Consider the following 18,993-nt stretch of genomic DNA (forward strand, 5'->3'; position numbering starts at 1 on the left):
ACAAACAACAAATAGCAACATTGTTTCATTTTAAATAAAGTATATAGTCCATTATTTTGGTACACCTACCCATTGAATGTTATCGTTTTAAGCAATGTTTAGATGCCTTATTTTATATTTAACTGCATCTACTTAAACTTTTTTTTCTACACACTGGAATATTATATTATTCCAGGGTTTATTATATTAGGCCTACTATAATATGTCCATTCAAATTGTTTAAGAAAGAGACCAAAGTTCAACATGTACACACTACTGCTGGTAAAAATTCAGAATTGTGTCTTTTGACAAAAGTTGTTATAGTTTTTTCACAGAATGTAGTTCATCTGTCCACTGGAATGCGCACACAGTGTCTCAGGGTGTGGGCAACACTTTTGACAAGGGACACCTCTTTCAAGGTATAGTGTTTATTTTTCGGTCTACGGTCACACCATGTTTAATCAGAGATACACTGTTGCCATAGTCAGAAACAAATGTGAATGCTTACCCAGGGACGGGCTGGTGCTACCTGACTGTTAGGTTAGGCACAGGTTAAGCAGGTTTGGGAAGTTTCCAGTAAATGTTTTTTGACACTTGTCACGTGTCAGCAGATGAATTTGATATTAATGCTATCAAGTAAGCTAGAAAGTCACAATCAGAAAACGTTATTGATCCAACAGGGTAAATTGGGCTAAATTGTTGTTTTTTCCTATTCTTGAATATACATTTATATAAAGAAATAAGTATTATTAAAATTAGTGCATTTTATTACTAATGTACAATATTTAACAACAATACATACAGGATCGCTGTACTCTGTGTAGTGACAATTAAGGAATATAATGTAATCTGATCTAAAATGTGAAAACAGAGGTAAGAACTGAAAGTGTTTGGCTCTGTCTTTGTTAGCAGGTTGTGACAAAGTCAAACTAACAAACCTACCTGCAAATGACACTCCTGCTATTACAATGAGTTGGTCGATATTACCATCTTATTGTGATGATTGATTGCTAAAAAAGATAGGCATTTCATTCACAATCACGACTAATATTAAAGTCATAGCAATAGCCATGTAGCCGCAGCCACAGAGGGCACACCCAATTTGGCTTTGGTTGAAGACAGTAGGAATTCTGCTTGTCTGACACACTTGAAGTAGTCACAGGACAACTTTGGCCAATCATACGGGATGGACATTTAAGTGACAAAACTGAGACACACAAGTGTCTCCTTAAGTTGATTTAGAAAGAAAGATACTTACATATTGAGTGTAATTCCTTTATGTCAGAAATGCTATAACTAAGTACTTAAACATGGTTATGTTGAAGATTCAGCATTTAAAGTCGTTATCAAGTGTTTGAATTTTTCTGGAACAAGGGCACATTCCCTTATTCAGAGGTGATCAAATACCTGTACAGACTCATTTTAATGTAAACAAAGCATATCATAAGCAGAGGAATCCACGTCATGCAGCAGAAATTGTGCAACACTTTACAGAGGACTGATGACCTTCGCACTCTTGTTGCCAACATTTTATTCAGACAAGTCATTAAAAGCAAAGGGTTTAATTTGACAACTTGAACCCAGACATGCACCGTGGAATACATTGTTTCAATGAGTTGATAACTTAACCATGAATTAATTATTTGTTAAAAGTAAAAATTGCAGTATGTCAAATCAGACGGAGGTTCTTATTTATATCATATATTTGGTCGAAACATTATATATATATAATTATAGTTTTAATTATCATATATATATATATATATATATATATATATATATATATATATATATATATATATATATATATATATATATATATGATAATTAAAACCAAAAAATAAATGTTGTTTTATATTTTTGCAGAACTTACGAGACTTGCAGACTAGATTTCCCCCTGGAATTTTGTCATTTCCACCCACTAAAAATGTGTCAGGCAAGAAGCCCTTTTCAGCGTTCAGAATCTTAATAAATACAACTCCTAGAGCCTTGAAATTTGGTAGAGACACAGATAAAATGTTAACCACAAAATAAAAATGGTTAAAATGCACAAGCAGATGTCATATTTGTATTACTGGCCCTTGAAATAAGAAAAAGTGCATAATTGGTGCTTTTGGGGCCACAGGCAGTCCTCCTAAATTTACACATATGGACATTTTCATGCATTACAGTAATTGATTGATGTTATACCAAATTGCAGGGGCTCTAACATAAACATAATCTGACTTGTTGCAACTTGACATGTCAAAGTTGTAATCTGTTGTCTTTTTGAGCAGCCTAAAGCCCCGTCCATACGGAGACGAAACGGGTGTTATGCGCTATAGTTCTTTATCGTATGGACGGTTCGTCCACACAAGGCCGTAACGGAACCGCGGAAACTGAGCCCTCAAACGATAACGCATCCCAAAGTGGGAAGGTCTGGTAACATAACGCTTGCGGTGCCGTGGGTACGCCCTAAACGATCATAGCCCCGCCTCTCCACACCTCTCGCTCACCCTTGCGTCATTGTTGATGCGTTTCACCAACAACAATGGCGGATCACAGGGTTGCGTTCGTGCTTCAGACGCTACTGACCATGCTACAGATGTTAGTGCAAAATCTACAGCTCCTCTACCACAACCATCAGCAACAAGTGGACATGGAGAACTACATGAACTACATGTTGCTAAAATGTATTTCTCCTAGCTGCTAAATCCACTGCGGAGAATAACCAGAAGGCCAACCAGGCAGGAGAGGTCTTATTTGCTGCTTTTAGTGTATTTTGTGGCGGAAGTACAGCGCCACGGACAGGCCCGGCATATGTACTACAGCGTCTCCAGCTGGTCGAGCAGTCTCGTGTGGACGGACACGTTTCTTGTGCCGATTCCGTGTGGACGGAAGACTTTTTGATATCGACCTCGGTTCGTTTTCGTCTCTGTGTGGACAGGGCCTAAATGGTGAAAAAAGGGCCTATAAGTGGATTCTGTGTGTAAAGTTTCAAGTTCCTTACATGTTGTCTTCACGTTTAAATTTAACAAGATGCGGCATCTATAAACCATCTATAGACCTATATTTTGCAAGTTAGGGTGAGATGAATCCAACCTACAAGTAAGAAATACTCTCAAAATGTATCTCAATACACATATTTGCATAAAAGAAGTGCTCAAAAGCCACTTCCATGGAGCATGTAACATGTAAAGATTTCAACACATGCAGCTAACACAACAACTCAATACAGTTCACTTAGCACTGAAAAAAGTTCACTGGGACCTCGATGGTATGCCAGGTAGTTGATTGTGCTTAAAGCCTCTGTTTGCTCAATTTTAACATGTAGACTACATGGAAGGAACTTGTTACTGAAAGCACAAAATACCCACATAAAGACCCCTTTTCACACACATTTTCAAAGTTCTAGCAATGAATCCACATTACCAATCTTGCCACATCTCAACATTCTGATGATGTTAGAGCCCTTGAAATGTGTCACAACATTAATCCAACACTTTGTTTTTAGCAGGAAATATAGAGAAGTCCATATGTATATACTTTGGGGGTGCATACTGCCTGTGGACCTAAATCCACATATTTGGCTTTTTTCCAATTTCAAGGGCCGGTAATGAAATGTATGACATCTGCTTGTTCACTTTCATCATTTTGATCCAGTGTGTATAGTCTTTTTTATGCCTCTACCACATTTAAGGTTTTACGAGTTATGCCAAGGTTTATTTGAAGGTATTTAAGACCAAATATGTCCACCTGTCTACAGTAAGATGTGGTTTTTGGTAGGAATATGACAGAAGACCCAGGGGCCAAAAAACAAACAATGCTTTTTTTTGTCTCAAATGGCATAATATGCTACTATAATGACAGACGCCTCGGTGTATATATGTGAGGACCGATCCACTTCATGGTTGCCATGTATTGTTGTGGACCAGAGGGAGTGGAGTGCAGCGCGCGAGGTCCGTTGGATAAGTTGACCTGTAGAAGCCGTAAAGTGCAAATAGATGTGCATCAAAATCCCCTCCACAGCACAACCATGTCTGAAAATGGCCACTATGGGTTGTCTCTATGGGGGTATGTGTGTATTGCCTCTAGTATTTATCTGTACCTTTACAGTACAAGTGCACAGGGCAGCCCTAAAAAAGACACCTCTTTGTTTGCCAGTCGGAACTGAACTTCGACTTCCCGCCTGCTTTTAACAAATCTGGGGCATACATATTTAATGTTTGAGCAACATTTAAAATGTAAACAAAACCTTTGTCTGATTCGTCATAATGCACTCACTGGAGAAAAATTGAAAAGTTTTGAAAAAACAACTCTGCTCCATTATTCGAAATTAACCAGATGCCTTTAAATCCTAGGAGAAGCTCTTGTTAACTTGATAGTCCGATATCATGGAAGCAAACATGCCTGGTAAGTTTATTCCAGCACTGAGAAACCTATAGAAGACTTGAGATTAACAAAGGGGCAACTGCCTGACTGCTATCTACTAATTCCCCTCCCAGTCAACCCAAATGTTTTTCAGATGCATCGTCTTATATCCGTGAAGCAAGACTCATCAGTTCAACTGATCCTGAAGAAACTCTACAACATTTTTAACAATATCTTCTATATTACTTAGAGACAAGTGTATCTCCATATGTAACATACCAAACACAAAATAAACTGTATTAAACCTAACAAACAGGACATGTTTTCTCTCATGAAAAAGAGCCATGAAGAAAAGGAGAGCTTCTCTTAGGATTGTGAGATAACTTGTTCTTTTAGAAAACAGAGCAGAATAAATCAATTAAAATACAGAGCTAATTGTTTTTCTCAAGTAAATGTATTGCACTTTGGTAGATTTCACACAGAATGACCCATTTCTGTGTGCCATTCCCAATCAATGATACATAATTATGAAAAATGTGTCATATTAGTTCATGAAAACATCAGTCATTTAAACAAATACCCCTTTTAGGAAATAAAAACTCAGTGTTATGGAATATGATGCTGAATAGTCATGCATGTGACGACTGATGCTTATGCCTGTTGTTTAATGATTTTCTTGTAATAATCAAAAAGTCTGACTGTTGAGGCACATGTCTTTAAGACATGTAAATCTACGAGTGCACTCTTCAACGTCTGTCTTTAGTTTACTTGCTTCGGGTCGGTGTTGGGGCTTCTCGCACAGCATTGACATGATGATTTTGCACTGCAACACAAAAAGAGTGTGATCTCCATCATTTACATGGACGCTGCCATTTCCCAAGAAGCTCCATATACTCCGCTGACTTTACTTGGGCAACCTACCAAGTAAACACATCTGTTTTACTAGCTATTACAAATGTGACTACATTATACATACAACAGGCTTTGTTAGGCTACTTATTACATGAGGCTTCAAATATGTTTTAACAGTTCAAACCCCTATACACTAACATAACCAGTGCCCCGTTGGAGGCCTTGACGAATGGCTTCCATCCTGTGAAAAAAAATGGTTTTATGTGTCAAGCAAATCAAAGAATGCTGGTGTACCTCCAGTGGAAAATGTTGTTGAAACCCTTGAGGTAACATCTGGTCTCTGGCATCATCCCAAATCTAAAATTCATGTGATACAAAAAAAGGGAGAAAAAAACAAGCATGTTGTTAGTGTGTTAGAAATCGATAAGCTGCCAAACATTTCCCAGAAGGGGTCTTGAGATGTCACAGCCAGAAGAGCACTGGTGACCAACATCCATTTGGTTGTTTCAACTTCAAGTTCCTGCTTTTGTGAATGCTGACTCACTGTCATGACTTACTAAGACACTTGAAAATACAACAGAGCCATTGTTATTGTTATTATAGCATACATTTAAACCGTATATAACTGTACAAAACAGACTATATATGCAGTGGGGCAAAAAAGTATTTATTCATCCACCAATTGTGCGAGTTCTCCCACTTAAAAAGATGAGAGGCCTGTAATTTTCATCCTAGGTATACCTCAACTATGAGAGACAAAATGAGAAAGAAAAAAAAAAAAAAAAAGAAAATCCAGAAAATCACATTGTCTGATTTTTAAAGAATTGATTTGCAAATTCCTCGGTAAAATAAGTATTTGGTCACCTACAAACAAACAAGATGTCTGGCTCTCACAGACCTGTAACTTCTTCTTTAAGAGCCTCCTCTGTCCTCGACTTGTTAACTGTATTAATGGCACCTGTTTGAACTCGTTATCAGTATAAAAGACACCTGTCCACAACCTCAAACAGTCACACTCCAAACTCCACTATGGCCAAGACCAAAGAGCTGTCAAAGGACACCAGAAGCAAACTTGTAGACCTGCACCAAGCTGGGAAGACTGAATCTGCAATAGGTAAGCAGCTTGGTGTGAAGAAATCAACTGTGGGAGCAATTATTAGAACATGGAAGACATGCAAGACCACTGATAATCTCCCTCGATCTGGGGCTCCACGCAAGATCTCACCCCGTGGGGTCAAAATGATCACAAGAACGGTGAGCAAAAATCCCAGAACCACATGGGGGGACCTAGTCAATGACCTGCAGAGAGCTGGGACCAAAGTAACAAAGGCTATTATCAGTAACACACTACGCCGCCAGGGACTCAAATCCTGCAGTGCCAGATGTGTCCCCCTGCTTAAGCCAGTACATTTCCAGGCCCGTCTGAAGTTTGCTAGAGAGCATTTAGATGATCCAGAAGAGGATTAGGAGAATGTCATATGGTCGGATGAAACCAAAATATAACTTTTTGGTAAAAACTCAACTAGACGTGTTTGGAGGAGAAAGAATGCTGAGTTGCATCCAAAGAACACCATACCTACTGTGAAACATGGGGGTGGAAACATCATGCTTTGGGGCTGTTTTTCTGCAAAGGGACCAGGACGACTGATCCGTGTAAAGGAAAGCATGAATGGGGCCATGTATCGTGAGATTTTGAGTGACAACCTCCTTCCATCATCAAGGGCATTGAAGATGAAACGTGGCTGGGTCTTTCAGCATGACAATGATCCCAAACACACCGCCCGGGCAACGAAGGAGTGGCTTCATAAGAAGCATTTCAAGGTCCTGGAGTGGCCTAGCCAGTCTCCAGGTCTCAACCCCATAGAAAATCTTTGGAGGGAGTTGAAAGTCCGTGTTGCCCAGCGACAGCCCCAAAACATCACTGCTCTAGAGCAGGGGTTCCCAAACTTTTCAGCCCGCGACCCCCAAAATAACAGTGCCAGAGACTGGCGACCCCCTGTCGACGGGGGGGGGGGGGGGGGGGGGGAGTTTTAATCAGGGCTGAATACAACATTTTAATTGTTTTTATTATTATGTTTATTTGTAGGGCTCTGTCCTAATATTTATTTGTGTTTTAAACTATGTTGAAAGATTAGTTTAATATAATTTTTTGATTTTGCTATGAAATTCTGAATGAAATTCTGAATGAAAGGCTGCGCGCGAGACTGGTTTTTCGCTGGGTTGAGTCGTGTGGGTTTTTGAGTGAGATGCGGCACAGCAGCCTGTCAATTTATTCTTGCTAGGTTAGTTTGGCTATTATCTTTTATATTTATCTGCAACAATGGATATCAGGAAGTGGTTCATGAAAGGAATATGGCAACTCAGCGCCAGATGCCGGCACGCACATTAGAAATCAGTTACGTTACCAACATAATGAATTTGCCAGGGACAAGGGAGGCTGGCAATCAATTATATTTTGAAGAGAAATTGACTCAAGCCGGCTCTCTCACAAACTCCGGCTGTGTGCGCAAGCAAACCGCTGCACACGCTATCTGCCTCGCTCAATCTCTCTCTCTCCCTTTCTCTCCATCGCTCAACCTCACTCCACCCTGTGTGCGCTCCTCAAGTTTGCCTGCATGCTTGCCCAAGTTGGCGCAGTGTTACAAATGTGCCACAAAACCAACCAATGGATGCAGCCTATAATAAGACCGTCAACAGCCTTATGGCAACCTAAAACCCCTCTGTTTCCGTAAAAACAATTCACGAGGGGTGGGCCCGCCCTGGTAAATCAAATGCCCGCCCAGAGACGTATGTCTGCCGCCGGGTTGTTTGTACCATTTTCAGGCGATTTGTAATCTGTTCTAGAAAAAATATGTGTTTTTTAGGATTTCAAGAAGCATATACAACAAACAATGGATGTATTTTATGAACATTTATCCAAGCTGAAAGTAGATTTAGATGTGTTAGGAGTGAGATAGAGATTATTATCTAATATATGCATCTGATGAAGCATTGCATGAAGTCTGTTGATGATCAGAGGCTGTTGTTGGGGCTGCATAAACGTTTTTTAATTTTTGTTTTGTAGACAGACCATGCAGGCCTCAGAGTTAAACTTGGGCCTGCGACCATAGTTTTATTGTATTTTGTTTTGAAAATCCACAGCGGAGGTTTGTGTCGTACTACATGCGGTATATTTTGCATATCTCTCAGTAGCCAACAATCTGTGAGTCTGTTGGCTCGGACATAAAATTGTGTTTAAAATAATACTACATAATAAATGTAGTCTACATTTCATAATAAGAGGTGTAAAACCTGAGAGGATTTTAAATCGCATTTGAACTAAATGCAATCTGTATTTGTATTGTTGATTTAATGTGTGAACGAGGCGATATAGGAAGGTTAAGCTGTCATTATTAGGCTGTAATTTGTTATATACTGTTGGAATGGGTAAGCAGGCCCATTGTTTTTGGATATTTTTGGAGTTAGGTGGTCCATGAGTGTTTTTTATTGGTTAAGTGGTCCTTGGTATGAAAAAGTTTGAGAAACACTGCGCTAGTGGATTGTCAAATTATACAGATGGCTAGTCCGCCACTGAAAATGTCTATGCAAACGTTATTATTAATAATAATTAAAAAAAAAAAATTAATCAAATTTTTTTTTTAATTTAATTTAATTTTAATTTTCCATTTTAATTTTGTAATCATCTCGCGACCCCCCGCGACCCCCACTTTGGGAACCCCTGCTCTAGAGGAGATCTGCATGGAGGAATGGGCCAAAATACCAGCAACAGTGTGTGAAAACCTTGTGAAGACTTACAGAAAACGTTTGACCTCTGTCATTGCCAACAAAGGGTATATAACAAAGTATTGAGATGAACATTTGTTATTGACCAAATACTTATTTTCCACCATAATTTGCAAATAAAGTCTTTAAAAATCAGACAATGTGATTTTCTGGATTTTCTTTTCTCATTTTGTCTCTCATAGTTGAGGTATACCTAGGATGAAAATTACAGGCCTCTCTCATCTTTTGAAGTGGGAGAACTTGCACAATTGGTGGCTGACTAAATACTTTTTTGTCCCACTGTATATATATAACTTACATGCATTATTCAACTGTGTAATATTCACATCACTTTGGCATGTTTTGTAATTTGTACATAATTATTGTTGGTATAAGTTGTAGTACAATGTGCACATCTTTTATTTGGCTCCTCTATGCGAATAAATATATATTATTTTGTTGGTATTTTATTGTAAAATGGAGCAAATCTAATCCTAACCCTACTAATGACTGTTGAAATATGAATATCAATTGCATAACACCTATTTTCTATCAGTTAGCTAAATATTTGTATAATAAACAGTTAATACCAACTGGAAATCATTTAGGAATCTCAATAACTCACCGGTTTCCTTTCATCAAGTAAGATCTTCCAAAAGACTTCAAATAATATCAACCCCAAAGCAAATATGTCCACTTTTCGATCATAACTCGTGCGCCTGTTTTTCTGTTATAAATAAGAGCAAAATAATAATGTTAGTTAGCTGGACAGCATCATTAGTGGTTAAAATCTGCATACATGTTTAATAACACAGAACATCTCACCTGCTCTGGAGCCATGTATCCCGGGGTTCCTTTGTACACCGTTCTCTCCCTCAGGTTGTCAGCATCGTCGTCATTCTCATCCGTGACCAGACCAAAGTCTCCGATCTTCACTTCTCTATCTTGCCTAAACATGATGTTGGCAGGCTAACCATGGAAAATACAAAAAGAAACCTGTAGCTTCATGATCGACGTGGTGTACTAAACAATGTTTTTTTTTCACTTTCTCTCACCTTCAGGTCCCTGTGTATGAGCATCTTGGAGTGAATGTACTCGACTCCGCTGACTATTTGCTGAGCAATAGCTAGACCCTCTTCTCTTCTCTTGGAGTCTCGCAGCGATTTCTTCACATTCTGAACATTCTTCTGGTCTATCCACACTCTGAGTGTAGTTTCACACAACTCCATCTGAATATAAAAGAACTTAACCGACGAATTACCGGTTGACCTAGAAACAGAGAAAAAAATGGTTTCTTAAAGAGGCCCTTTTAGCTTTTTTGAGTTTTCCCTTTTCCTGTAGTGTGTTACATAGGTTTGTGTGCAAGTAAACTCCACAGGGAGTTTCTCTCCCACACACTCCCCCCCCCTCGGCCTGAAACGCCTCCATCGGACCCCTTTGTTACTTCAGTAACATAGTGACTACACAATGTAACACTCGCTTCTATTGGCCAAGTCTTTCATTGGGATTGATAGGTGAGGGGCGGGACATCTCTAAGCGGTTGACCAATCACAACAGATCCGGCCAGCTAACCAATCAGAGCAGACTGGGCTCTGGTTTCAGACAGAGGGTGAAAAGCAGCACAGCCAGTATGAGAAAAATAAAGAGCTTTTTGAACATTAAAGCATGGAAACATGTCGCAGTAGAGGCACAAAATACTAATTTGAAAATGAGCAGAATATGGCCTCTTTAAATATAACTAAAACTATGCTCAAATATGTTTGTCAATTATTTTAATGAATAACAGGAGATGATGACAAGAGGACACCAACTGTGACGATTGACATGCACTATCAAGTTTGAGATTTTGATTCAGAAAATGTAATTTAGTATAATCTGATTACTAAAAAGGTAATTTGACACAGAAAAAAACAAACAATAGTCCTTAAAAGATGGCTGACAAAATAAAAGAGGAAACATTCATTGACCAGTATTGAAGTAAAACGTAATAAAATGTTGTTGACTAAAACTATATATGATAAAAATGACTTAAACTTTAGTGCGTGTGGCTTACTGTGAGGAACTGCCACTGTCATCTTTGCTGTCCCATTGGTATCCTGAATCCTCCAACCAACAGGTGTAGTATCGCACGATGTTGCTGTGATGGAGGTCTGACAATGCTGTCACTTCTCGTAGAACCTTTTTGATCCTGATGAGAACAAGAACATGGATCAGTTAATGAAACATACCTTTGATTATGCAAAACAAAAAATGTAAAGGAACACAGCGCTTAAAACGGAAACAAAAGGAAGCATTTTTCATACGTTACTTACTCTTTGCAAGGGACAATCTTTATAGCATAATCCTTCTTTAGCAGTTTTTGTTGTGCCTTATAAACACGACCGAAGCTTCCGCTGCCGAGGCGCACAATGGAGTCAAATTCAGATGTGAACCTGTTGAGGGAAAAATTGTGACAAAACAAAATAAATATACATACATAGAACAGAAGGTAAAGGCCACAGCAGTGTAAATATGATACTATGCTACTATATTATTATAGTATTTTCCATACCTTGAATTCACTGACTGCTTTGTAGTTTCCTTACTTGGACTACTTCCTGTCTTCTTTTCATTGAAATTGATCACATCCTTTATAAATGATACATGGACAGTTAAAAAGACAGACAAAAAACAACAAACGAATCAAGCACGATTGATATTTTCTTACATCTTTGCTGCTTCTGGGGACATTTTTGAAATTTGCTGCAATTCTAGCAAAAAAAAGAACAATCAGAAATAACATCTGGTGAAATAGGATGTACTGTGGCTTTAGCGTGAACCGGAGAAGATGCTTTACCTTATTTTTGGCTTCACGTCTGGACTTTGAATCTTTTCAAAAAGAAATAAAACACAGCCAATTATAATTGAGGGTATATACAGGACTGTCTCAGAAAATTAGAATATTGTGATAAAGTTCTTTATTTTCTGTAATGCAATTAAAAAAACAAAAATGTCATACATTCTGGATTCATTACAAATCAACTGAAATATTGCAAGCCTTTTATTATTTTAATATTGCTGATTATGGCATACAGCTTAAGAAAACTCAAATATCCTATCTCTAAATATTAGAATATCATGAAAAAGTATACTAGTAGGGTGTTCAACGAATCACTTGAATCGTCTAATTAACTCGAAACACCTGCAAGGGTTTCCTGAGCCTTGAAAAACACTCAGCTTGGTTCAGTAAACTAAATCACAAGTATGGGGAAGACTGCTGATCTGACTGCTGTCCAGAGGACCGTCATTGACACCCTCCATCAGGAGGGTAAGACACAAAAAGAAATTTCTCAAAGAGCAAGCTGTTCACAGAGTGCAGTTTCAAAGCACATCCACAAAAAGTCTGTTGGAAGGGGGAAATGTGGCAGGAAACGCTGCACAACCAAGAGAGATGACCGCAGCCTTAACAGCATTGTGAAGAAGAGTCGCTTCCAGAATTTGGGGGAGCTTCAAAGACAGTGGACTGAAGCTGGAGTCCAGGTATCAAAAGTCACTGTTCACAGACGTGTCCGGGAAATGGGCTACAATAGCCGTATTCCCATGGTCAAGCCACTTCTGAACTCAAGACAACGGAAGAGGCGTCTGACTTGGGCTAAGGAAAAGAAGCACTGGACAGTTGCACAGTGGTCCAAAGTCCTCTTTTCAGACGAAAGCAAGTTTTGTATTTCATTTGGAAGTCAAGGCGCCAGAGTCTGGAGAAAGGCTGGAGAGGAGCAAAATCCAAGTTGCTTGAAATCCAGTGTGAAGTTCCCACAGTCAGCGATGGTTTGGGGAGCCATGTCAGCTGCTGGTGTTGGTCCACTGTGTTTCATCAAGCCCAGAGTAAATGCAGCTGTGTACCAAGAGATTTTAGAGCACTACATGCTTCCGTCTGCTGAAAAGCTCTATGGAGATGAGGAATTCATTTTCCAGCATGATCTGGCACCTGCCCACAGTGCCAAAACCACCAGTAACTGGTGTACTGACCATGGCATTACTGTCCTCGATTGGCCTGCAAATTCCCCTGACCTGAACCCCATAGAGAATATGTGGGGTATTGTGAAGAAGAAGCTGAAAGACACCAGACCCAACAATGCTAATGAGCTAAAGGCCGCTATTGAAGCATCCTGGGCATCCATAACACCTCAGCAATGCCACAGGCTGATTGCCTCCATGCCACGCCGCATTGATGCAGTAATCCGTGCAAAAGGATTCCCAACCAAGTACTGAGTGCATTAATGGACATTTTCAAATGTTTGATTGTGTTTTGCTGTTATAAATCTTTTTTTTTTACTTGGTCTGAGGAACTATTCTAATTTTTTGAGATAGGATTTTTGAGTTTTCTTAAGCTGTATGCCATAATCAGCAATATTAAAATAATAAAAGGCTTGCAATATTTCAGTTGATTTGTAATGAATCCAGAATGTATGACATTTTTGTTTTTTTAAATTGCATTACAGAAAATAAAGAACTTTATCACAATATTCTAATTTTCTGAGACAGTCCTGTATATATATATATATAAGAAGAAGAAGAGGAATTGGGAGGGATGAAACCCTTTTTAATGGTCACACATGCAGAGCACACAGCACACACAGTGACATTTGTTCTCTGCTTTTAACCCATCCTAGTACCAGGAGTCTAGTACTAGGAGCAGTGGGCAGCTATTGCACAGCGCCCGGGGAGCAATGGGAGTGGGGGGGATTGTCCGGTGCCTTGCTCAAGGGATATATGCAAAATTCATTACTTAATGTCCTAAAGAAGTCTGTAATTACTACTCAGATTTCAATGCTGTGAACTACACTAATATGGCAGCAAATATTGACACACCCTTGGTTTTGCTAACTTGTAAATGTCCCCTCTGTGGGACTAATAAAGGTATTCTGATTCTGATTTGCTCACACCAAAAATGTGTAAACCTAAAAAGCATCCTCCTAATTGATTAAGTCACTTGCTGCTATTTTTCCAATAGCAGAAGGCAATTAAATACATGACCAGTTAAGTAAAACATTAAAGGTTAATAATCCAACCTTTGTAATAGACTGAGCAGTACCAGCTGAAGAAGTATCAGAATCAGAATACCTTTATTTGTCCAGCAGAGGAGACATTTACATTTGTTACAGCAGAAAGAGCCAAAGAAAGGTTAATGTTAACTAAGAAGCATGCATAAAAAAATATTAAAGATACAACATTTTAAAATATGACACAATTTACACAATACACATCCTGTAACAATTCTGAAGATATAGCAGCCAGGTATATATTGCACAGTTATTAACGGCATATATATATATATATATATATATATATTGTACATCATTTGTATTTCAATGTATGAAAGCATTAAGAGGATAGCACAGGAAATAACAGACCTTGTCCTCAGGAAGATTGGATACATTTGAGAAAACAGCTGAGTCAGTTGAAGTCTTGGGCAGACTTTTAGGTTTGGGATTAAGGAACTCCCTTGGAGAATAAAATGAGACATTATAGTAAAAGATTCTTAACATGGAATTTTAACATATGGCGTAATCCTTAGTCGGTGCCTTACGGTGGGCTCGGTGGCGTAGACACCCTGGCAAGCGCCCCGTCATCAGACGCAGCTGAGCACAAAGATGCCTAAAAATCACAGAGGAACACAAAGTAATGAACATGCCTTTCCTTCCTCTTCCTCTTGGCTTAATGCACCACAATATTTCTCCCCTCTAGACTTGAAAACAACATCATTTGTTATAGGCTTTTCATTAAGCCTGGAGAAACTAGTGAGTATTAACTACTTACCTCCGTAGTTTTACTGCCACATATCTCATTATATGCAAGCTTGGCTGCTTCCTCTTTAGCTTCTTTTTTCGTTCTCCCAGTGGCAGCTGGATACTCTTTATCACCAACAATGAAGCAACAGCATCTAATAACAGAAAAAGGTTGTATTGATTGCTTTTTCAAAACTGTGACAAAATAGCTGGAAAGTTGAGAAAATTAAGAGACTTACGGAACAGCATTATTTTGTCCCAGTCTTGTTGACTCCGATGCCCTTATACTAAGCCGTTTCTTTTGACCATATTCATTTAGCCAACTTGTATATTTGGGCTGAGTGAAACTTGTTTGTAGAACTGGTGCAGAAGAAGCTTCAGCTACCTTCTCGGTCTGTCAAGAAAATAAGAAATATAAATAAAGAAGATATGAAGATAGTGATTTGGTCTAATATACTTTGAAATACAAATACTCACACATGCAGTATGTCAATAAAGAGGTAAAATAATCTTACACGGTCAGGTGTTTTCTCCAACAAGCACCTCAGGGCATGTGTAGCTGCGTTTTGTTTGGCTTCCTTCTTGTTATTTCCCACACCATCAGGATACACATTACCATTCACGAATGCTCTGACTGTAAACCTGAGAAGAAATGGTAAAACTTTGTTGAAATGCAAGATGATGATGATAATGTGATGTGATGTGTGTGATGTATTTGTGTTACAAAGACATGAATCTGCATTTACTTAACATCCCCACAGTTCAAGTTATAAACGTACATTGTTGGACCTCATCGGTAAACTATGCAACTGCCACTGTTGGGGGTAGTTGCTGATGAGATGTCAAAGTTTATAGGTTATGAATGTGACCCAGAGGATATGTATGTGATGATGACCCACTTATTGTACATATTTGTGTTATTTTGTATGTTTACAGAGAAACCCATTTAAGTATAAGTAATTAGTCAATATTTACGATAATATAAACTACGTTTTATCTCAGAGACTGTATGAAAATAGTTCATAAAAATATAACTTTATATGTTGCATGATTCAAACAGCAAGGCATCTCAAAATGATTTAAATGCAAATCAAAAGATTAAGAATTATAGCTGTCATCAAGATTTTGTAAACTACAATGCAATTTGAAAATTGTAATTTTATGATGTCAGACTAATAAAACATATCATACAGTATATATTATTCTGAAATGTGCCAAACTGCATAATGAGTACTTTTATTTTTGGTACTTTAAGAATATTTTTGATCCTAATACTTTTGTACTTTTATCTTGAATGCAGGACGTTTACTTGTAACAGAATATTCCTACACTGTGGTTCTTCTACTTAAAGTACAAGATGTGAGTACTTCTTCCACCTCTGCATGTATGTCACTCATGCACACTAAGCCCTTGTCAAAAATGAATGAAATCACTGCCAGCAAGTGAGCTTGTGCCTTTTAACGTTATGTTTAAAACTAATTGCCTCAAATTGATGGGGGCGTCTATAAACATGCAAACACAAGGACATACTGGAAATAATCGTCTGTGCCACAGAGGATATGTATTGGCCCCCTGTGCAGTTCGGGCCAACCCTTACTGCGCTAATCGTTCTCCCCTACTCTAAACTATAACCAACGACACTCCTACACTACAAGGAAGACGAACTAATATGAACTTCTAATAAACAAACTAATATAACAATGTAGGCCTATACCGTTTCTGCTATAACTAGGCGCCCATGCCTAGACCCATTTCCTTATCTTCTACAAACAAACACTATGTGAAAATACTCTCAACACATACTATAGGAGTGTGTCAGGCTAATAAAGTCTCAGTAACTTAGAATCCTGCATGCATGACTTTAAAAGATGGCGAATCATCATTATGAATGCAACTCACTTTTTAATGTGATCCGGGCCAACAGATCCAACGTCCTCATACCTCAGCGACAACCGCTCCCTCTGAGCATACTCGTTTAGCTTAGCTACGTCCATTATGCATATCCCTACAGTCGGAATGTCATTTCAAAGTGCAACATTCAGGATATTATCTATTAGCTAAAATATTTCAGTTTTCATCACAACTGTACTGCCCCGTGTTCTTCGTAGCTCGATCCCGCCTGACCGAATTAAGTTTCGTTTTCTCGGTTGACGACAACGTCTTCTTCTTCCTCTCTTTTTTAATGGCGGGTCGCAAACAGCTTTTGGTTGCATACCGCCACCTACTGTACACGAGTGTGTATCATCATGTCAGTCCTCTAATAAACCAGCATATCACAAAGAAAACCATAAAATAAAATAAAATAAAATAAATAAAACAAAACAAAAAACAAATCATCCATGGTCTACTGTTAAATTCTTTTCCCTATCCCAGTTTCCCTCAAAAAGGTGAACAGTGCTTTTCTGATAGCTCTTACTCCTTCTCCTTCTGTTCCCAGAATACCCGCTACATTCCACTCCCTCTCTGCCTCTAAAACTGTATCCCTTAATTTCCCTCTTTCAACTCTATAGGTGACACAATGTAATAAAATATGTTCCACATTTTCCCTAACTCCACAGTTCCCACACTTGTCACTGTCACTTTTCCCCATGACATACAGCGTACCATTTAATGCAGTGTGATTTAGTCTGAGCCTAGCTATCATTACTTCCTCCCTTCTGTTTCTTTCTTTATAAATATTAATTGTAATTGTCTTTTGCACTTGATGGTATTCTTTGCCTTTCTGGTCTTTCTCCCACCTTTTCTGCCAGATCTCCATCCCTTTCTTTTTAATAACTGCTTTTCCTTCTCCTTTTCCAAGTTGAACTGGTAATGTGATTTCCTTTTGTAGTGCACTTTTTGCTAATCTATCAGCACACTCGTTCCCTTTCACCCCCTCATGCGCAGGCACCCAGCAGAACTGCAGATCTATGCCGCTTCTGTGAAGTCTTAACAGGCTGTGATTGATTTCTATGAGTATGTCTTCTCTGGCAGTTGTTGTTGACTGTATGCTTTGTAAACTGGATAATGAATCTGTGCATATCACCACCCTGTCTGGTCTGACCTCTTCCACCCACTGTAATCCTATTACTACTGCCAGCATTTCTGCTGTATACACTGAAAGTTGGTCTGATGCTCTTTTTGATATTGACACTTTAAATTCTGGGATATATATACCAATTCCGACACACTCTTCTTTGTTTTTAGAACCATCTGTATATATTTTGAGGTAATTGTGATAATTATTCCTGAGGTACAAACTTGTTTTGAGTCCTACTTCATTTATTTGCCACTCTCTTTTCTTTTCTACAATACTCACATCTATATTTACTATTGGAAAGAGCCATGGGGGTACACTACTGAATGGATTTGATGGTGAAAACTCTAACTCATGCATGCCGTATGTCCTTATTTTTTCTTTATTTGTCCATCCAAACCCACGCCCCTGAAACTTAGAATATTCCCAGCACTCCTGTAGTATTTTGTTTGTGATATTTCCTTCCCCACTTCCTTTTAACCTGACCCAATAAGCAAGAGCAATTTTCTCTCTTCTTAGCTCCAATGGAGTCTCTCCTGCTTCAACTAATATTGCATTAGTAGGGGTTGACTTAATTGCACCTATACACAACCGTAACGCTTTATATTGTAACCTATCAATTTTTAGTAATGACGTTTGTGCTGCTGCTGCATATATTAAACACCCATAATCCAGTGTTGTCCTCATAATTGCCCGATAGATGTCGATTAATGCCTGTTTGTCTGCCCCCCAGTCACATCCAGCCACTGCTCTTAATAGGTTCAACACTTTTTTGGATTTTGTTTCCAAATGTTTAATATGAGTTTTCCATGTACATTTACTATCTAACCATAGCCCCAGATATTTAAATTCATTGACCTCACTCATCGGCTTTCCATATAATGTAAGCTTCTCAGTCTCCATCTTGCGTTTATTCGTAAATTTCATAAAGCAAGATTTGCTTGCCGACAGCTTGAAACCCCAGTTGTATGACCACTTCTCCACTTTCTTTATAGCTTTCCCTATTTTTTCAAACACATATGGAACATTTCTTCCCCGTATCCATATGGCCCCGTCATCTGCATATAGTGCAGATTTTATGCATCCATCCAAATGACTAAAAATGTCATTTATCATAACATTAAATAATATCGGGCTGATTGAACTCCCTTGAGGAATACCATTTTCTATACTGCACTCTTTTGAAACCTCTGCCCCTACTTTAACTCTGAATGTTCTGTCTGATAAAAAAGCCATGATCCAGTTATACATTCTCCCTCCAACACCCAT

At 38.6% G+C, this 18,993-nt stretch overlaps 1 protein-coding gene across 1 annotated transcript; it reads right to left on the reverse strand.

Annotated features, from left to right (window-relative positions):
- Window positions 1-391: 391 nt before the first annotated feature.
- On the reverse strand, window positions 392-18,652 carry LOC307044003 (interferon-induced, double-stranded RNA-activated protein kinase-like). Its single transcript, XM_079688998.1, has 16 exons — window positions 16,608-18,652; window positions 15,224-15,350; window positions 14,948-15,102; window positions 14,740-14,863; window positions 14,510-14,577; window positions 14,334-14,424; window positions 11,780-11,811; window positions 11,651-11,693; window positions 11,495-11,571; window positions 11,256-11,375; window positions 10,997-11,131; window positions 9,999-10,212; window positions 9,769-9,912; window positions 9,569-9,670; window positions 5,476-5,538; window positions 392-5,152 (listed from the first exon to the last, which is right to left on the reverse strand). Exons 1-16 carry the CDS (start codon window positions 16,700-16,702, stop codon window positions 5,015-5,017), a joined length of 1,728 nt encoding a protein of 575 aa, XP_079545124.1. The 5' UTR covers window positions 16,703-18,652; the 3' UTR covers window positions 392-5,014.
- Window positions 18,653-18,993: the final 341 nt, after the last annotated feature.

Source organism: Notothenia rossii (genome assembly GCF_949606895.1).
Source record: "Notothenia rossii genome assembly, chromosome: 6".
In the NCBI taxonomy this organism is placed as follows: domain Eukaryota; kingdom Metazoa; phylum Chordata; class Actinopteri; order Perciformes; family Nototheniidae; genus Notothenia; species Notothenia rossii.

Bases quoted from the DNA above. Each gene is read 5' to 3' on its own strand.
- LOC307044003 (XM_079688998.1), bottom strand. From the start codon at position 16,702: ATGGACGTAGCTAAGCTAAACGAGTATGCTCAGAGGGAGCGGTTGTCG. The intron at 15,103-15,223 runs GTAAGATTATTT...TTTTCTTGACAG, and splicing joins TGGAGAAAACACCTGACCGT to ACCGAGAAGGTAGCTGAAGC. The intron at 9,671-9,768 runs GTGAGATGTTCT...TATTTATAACAG, and splicing joins GATACATGGCTCCAGAGCAG to AAAAACAGGCGCACGAGTTA.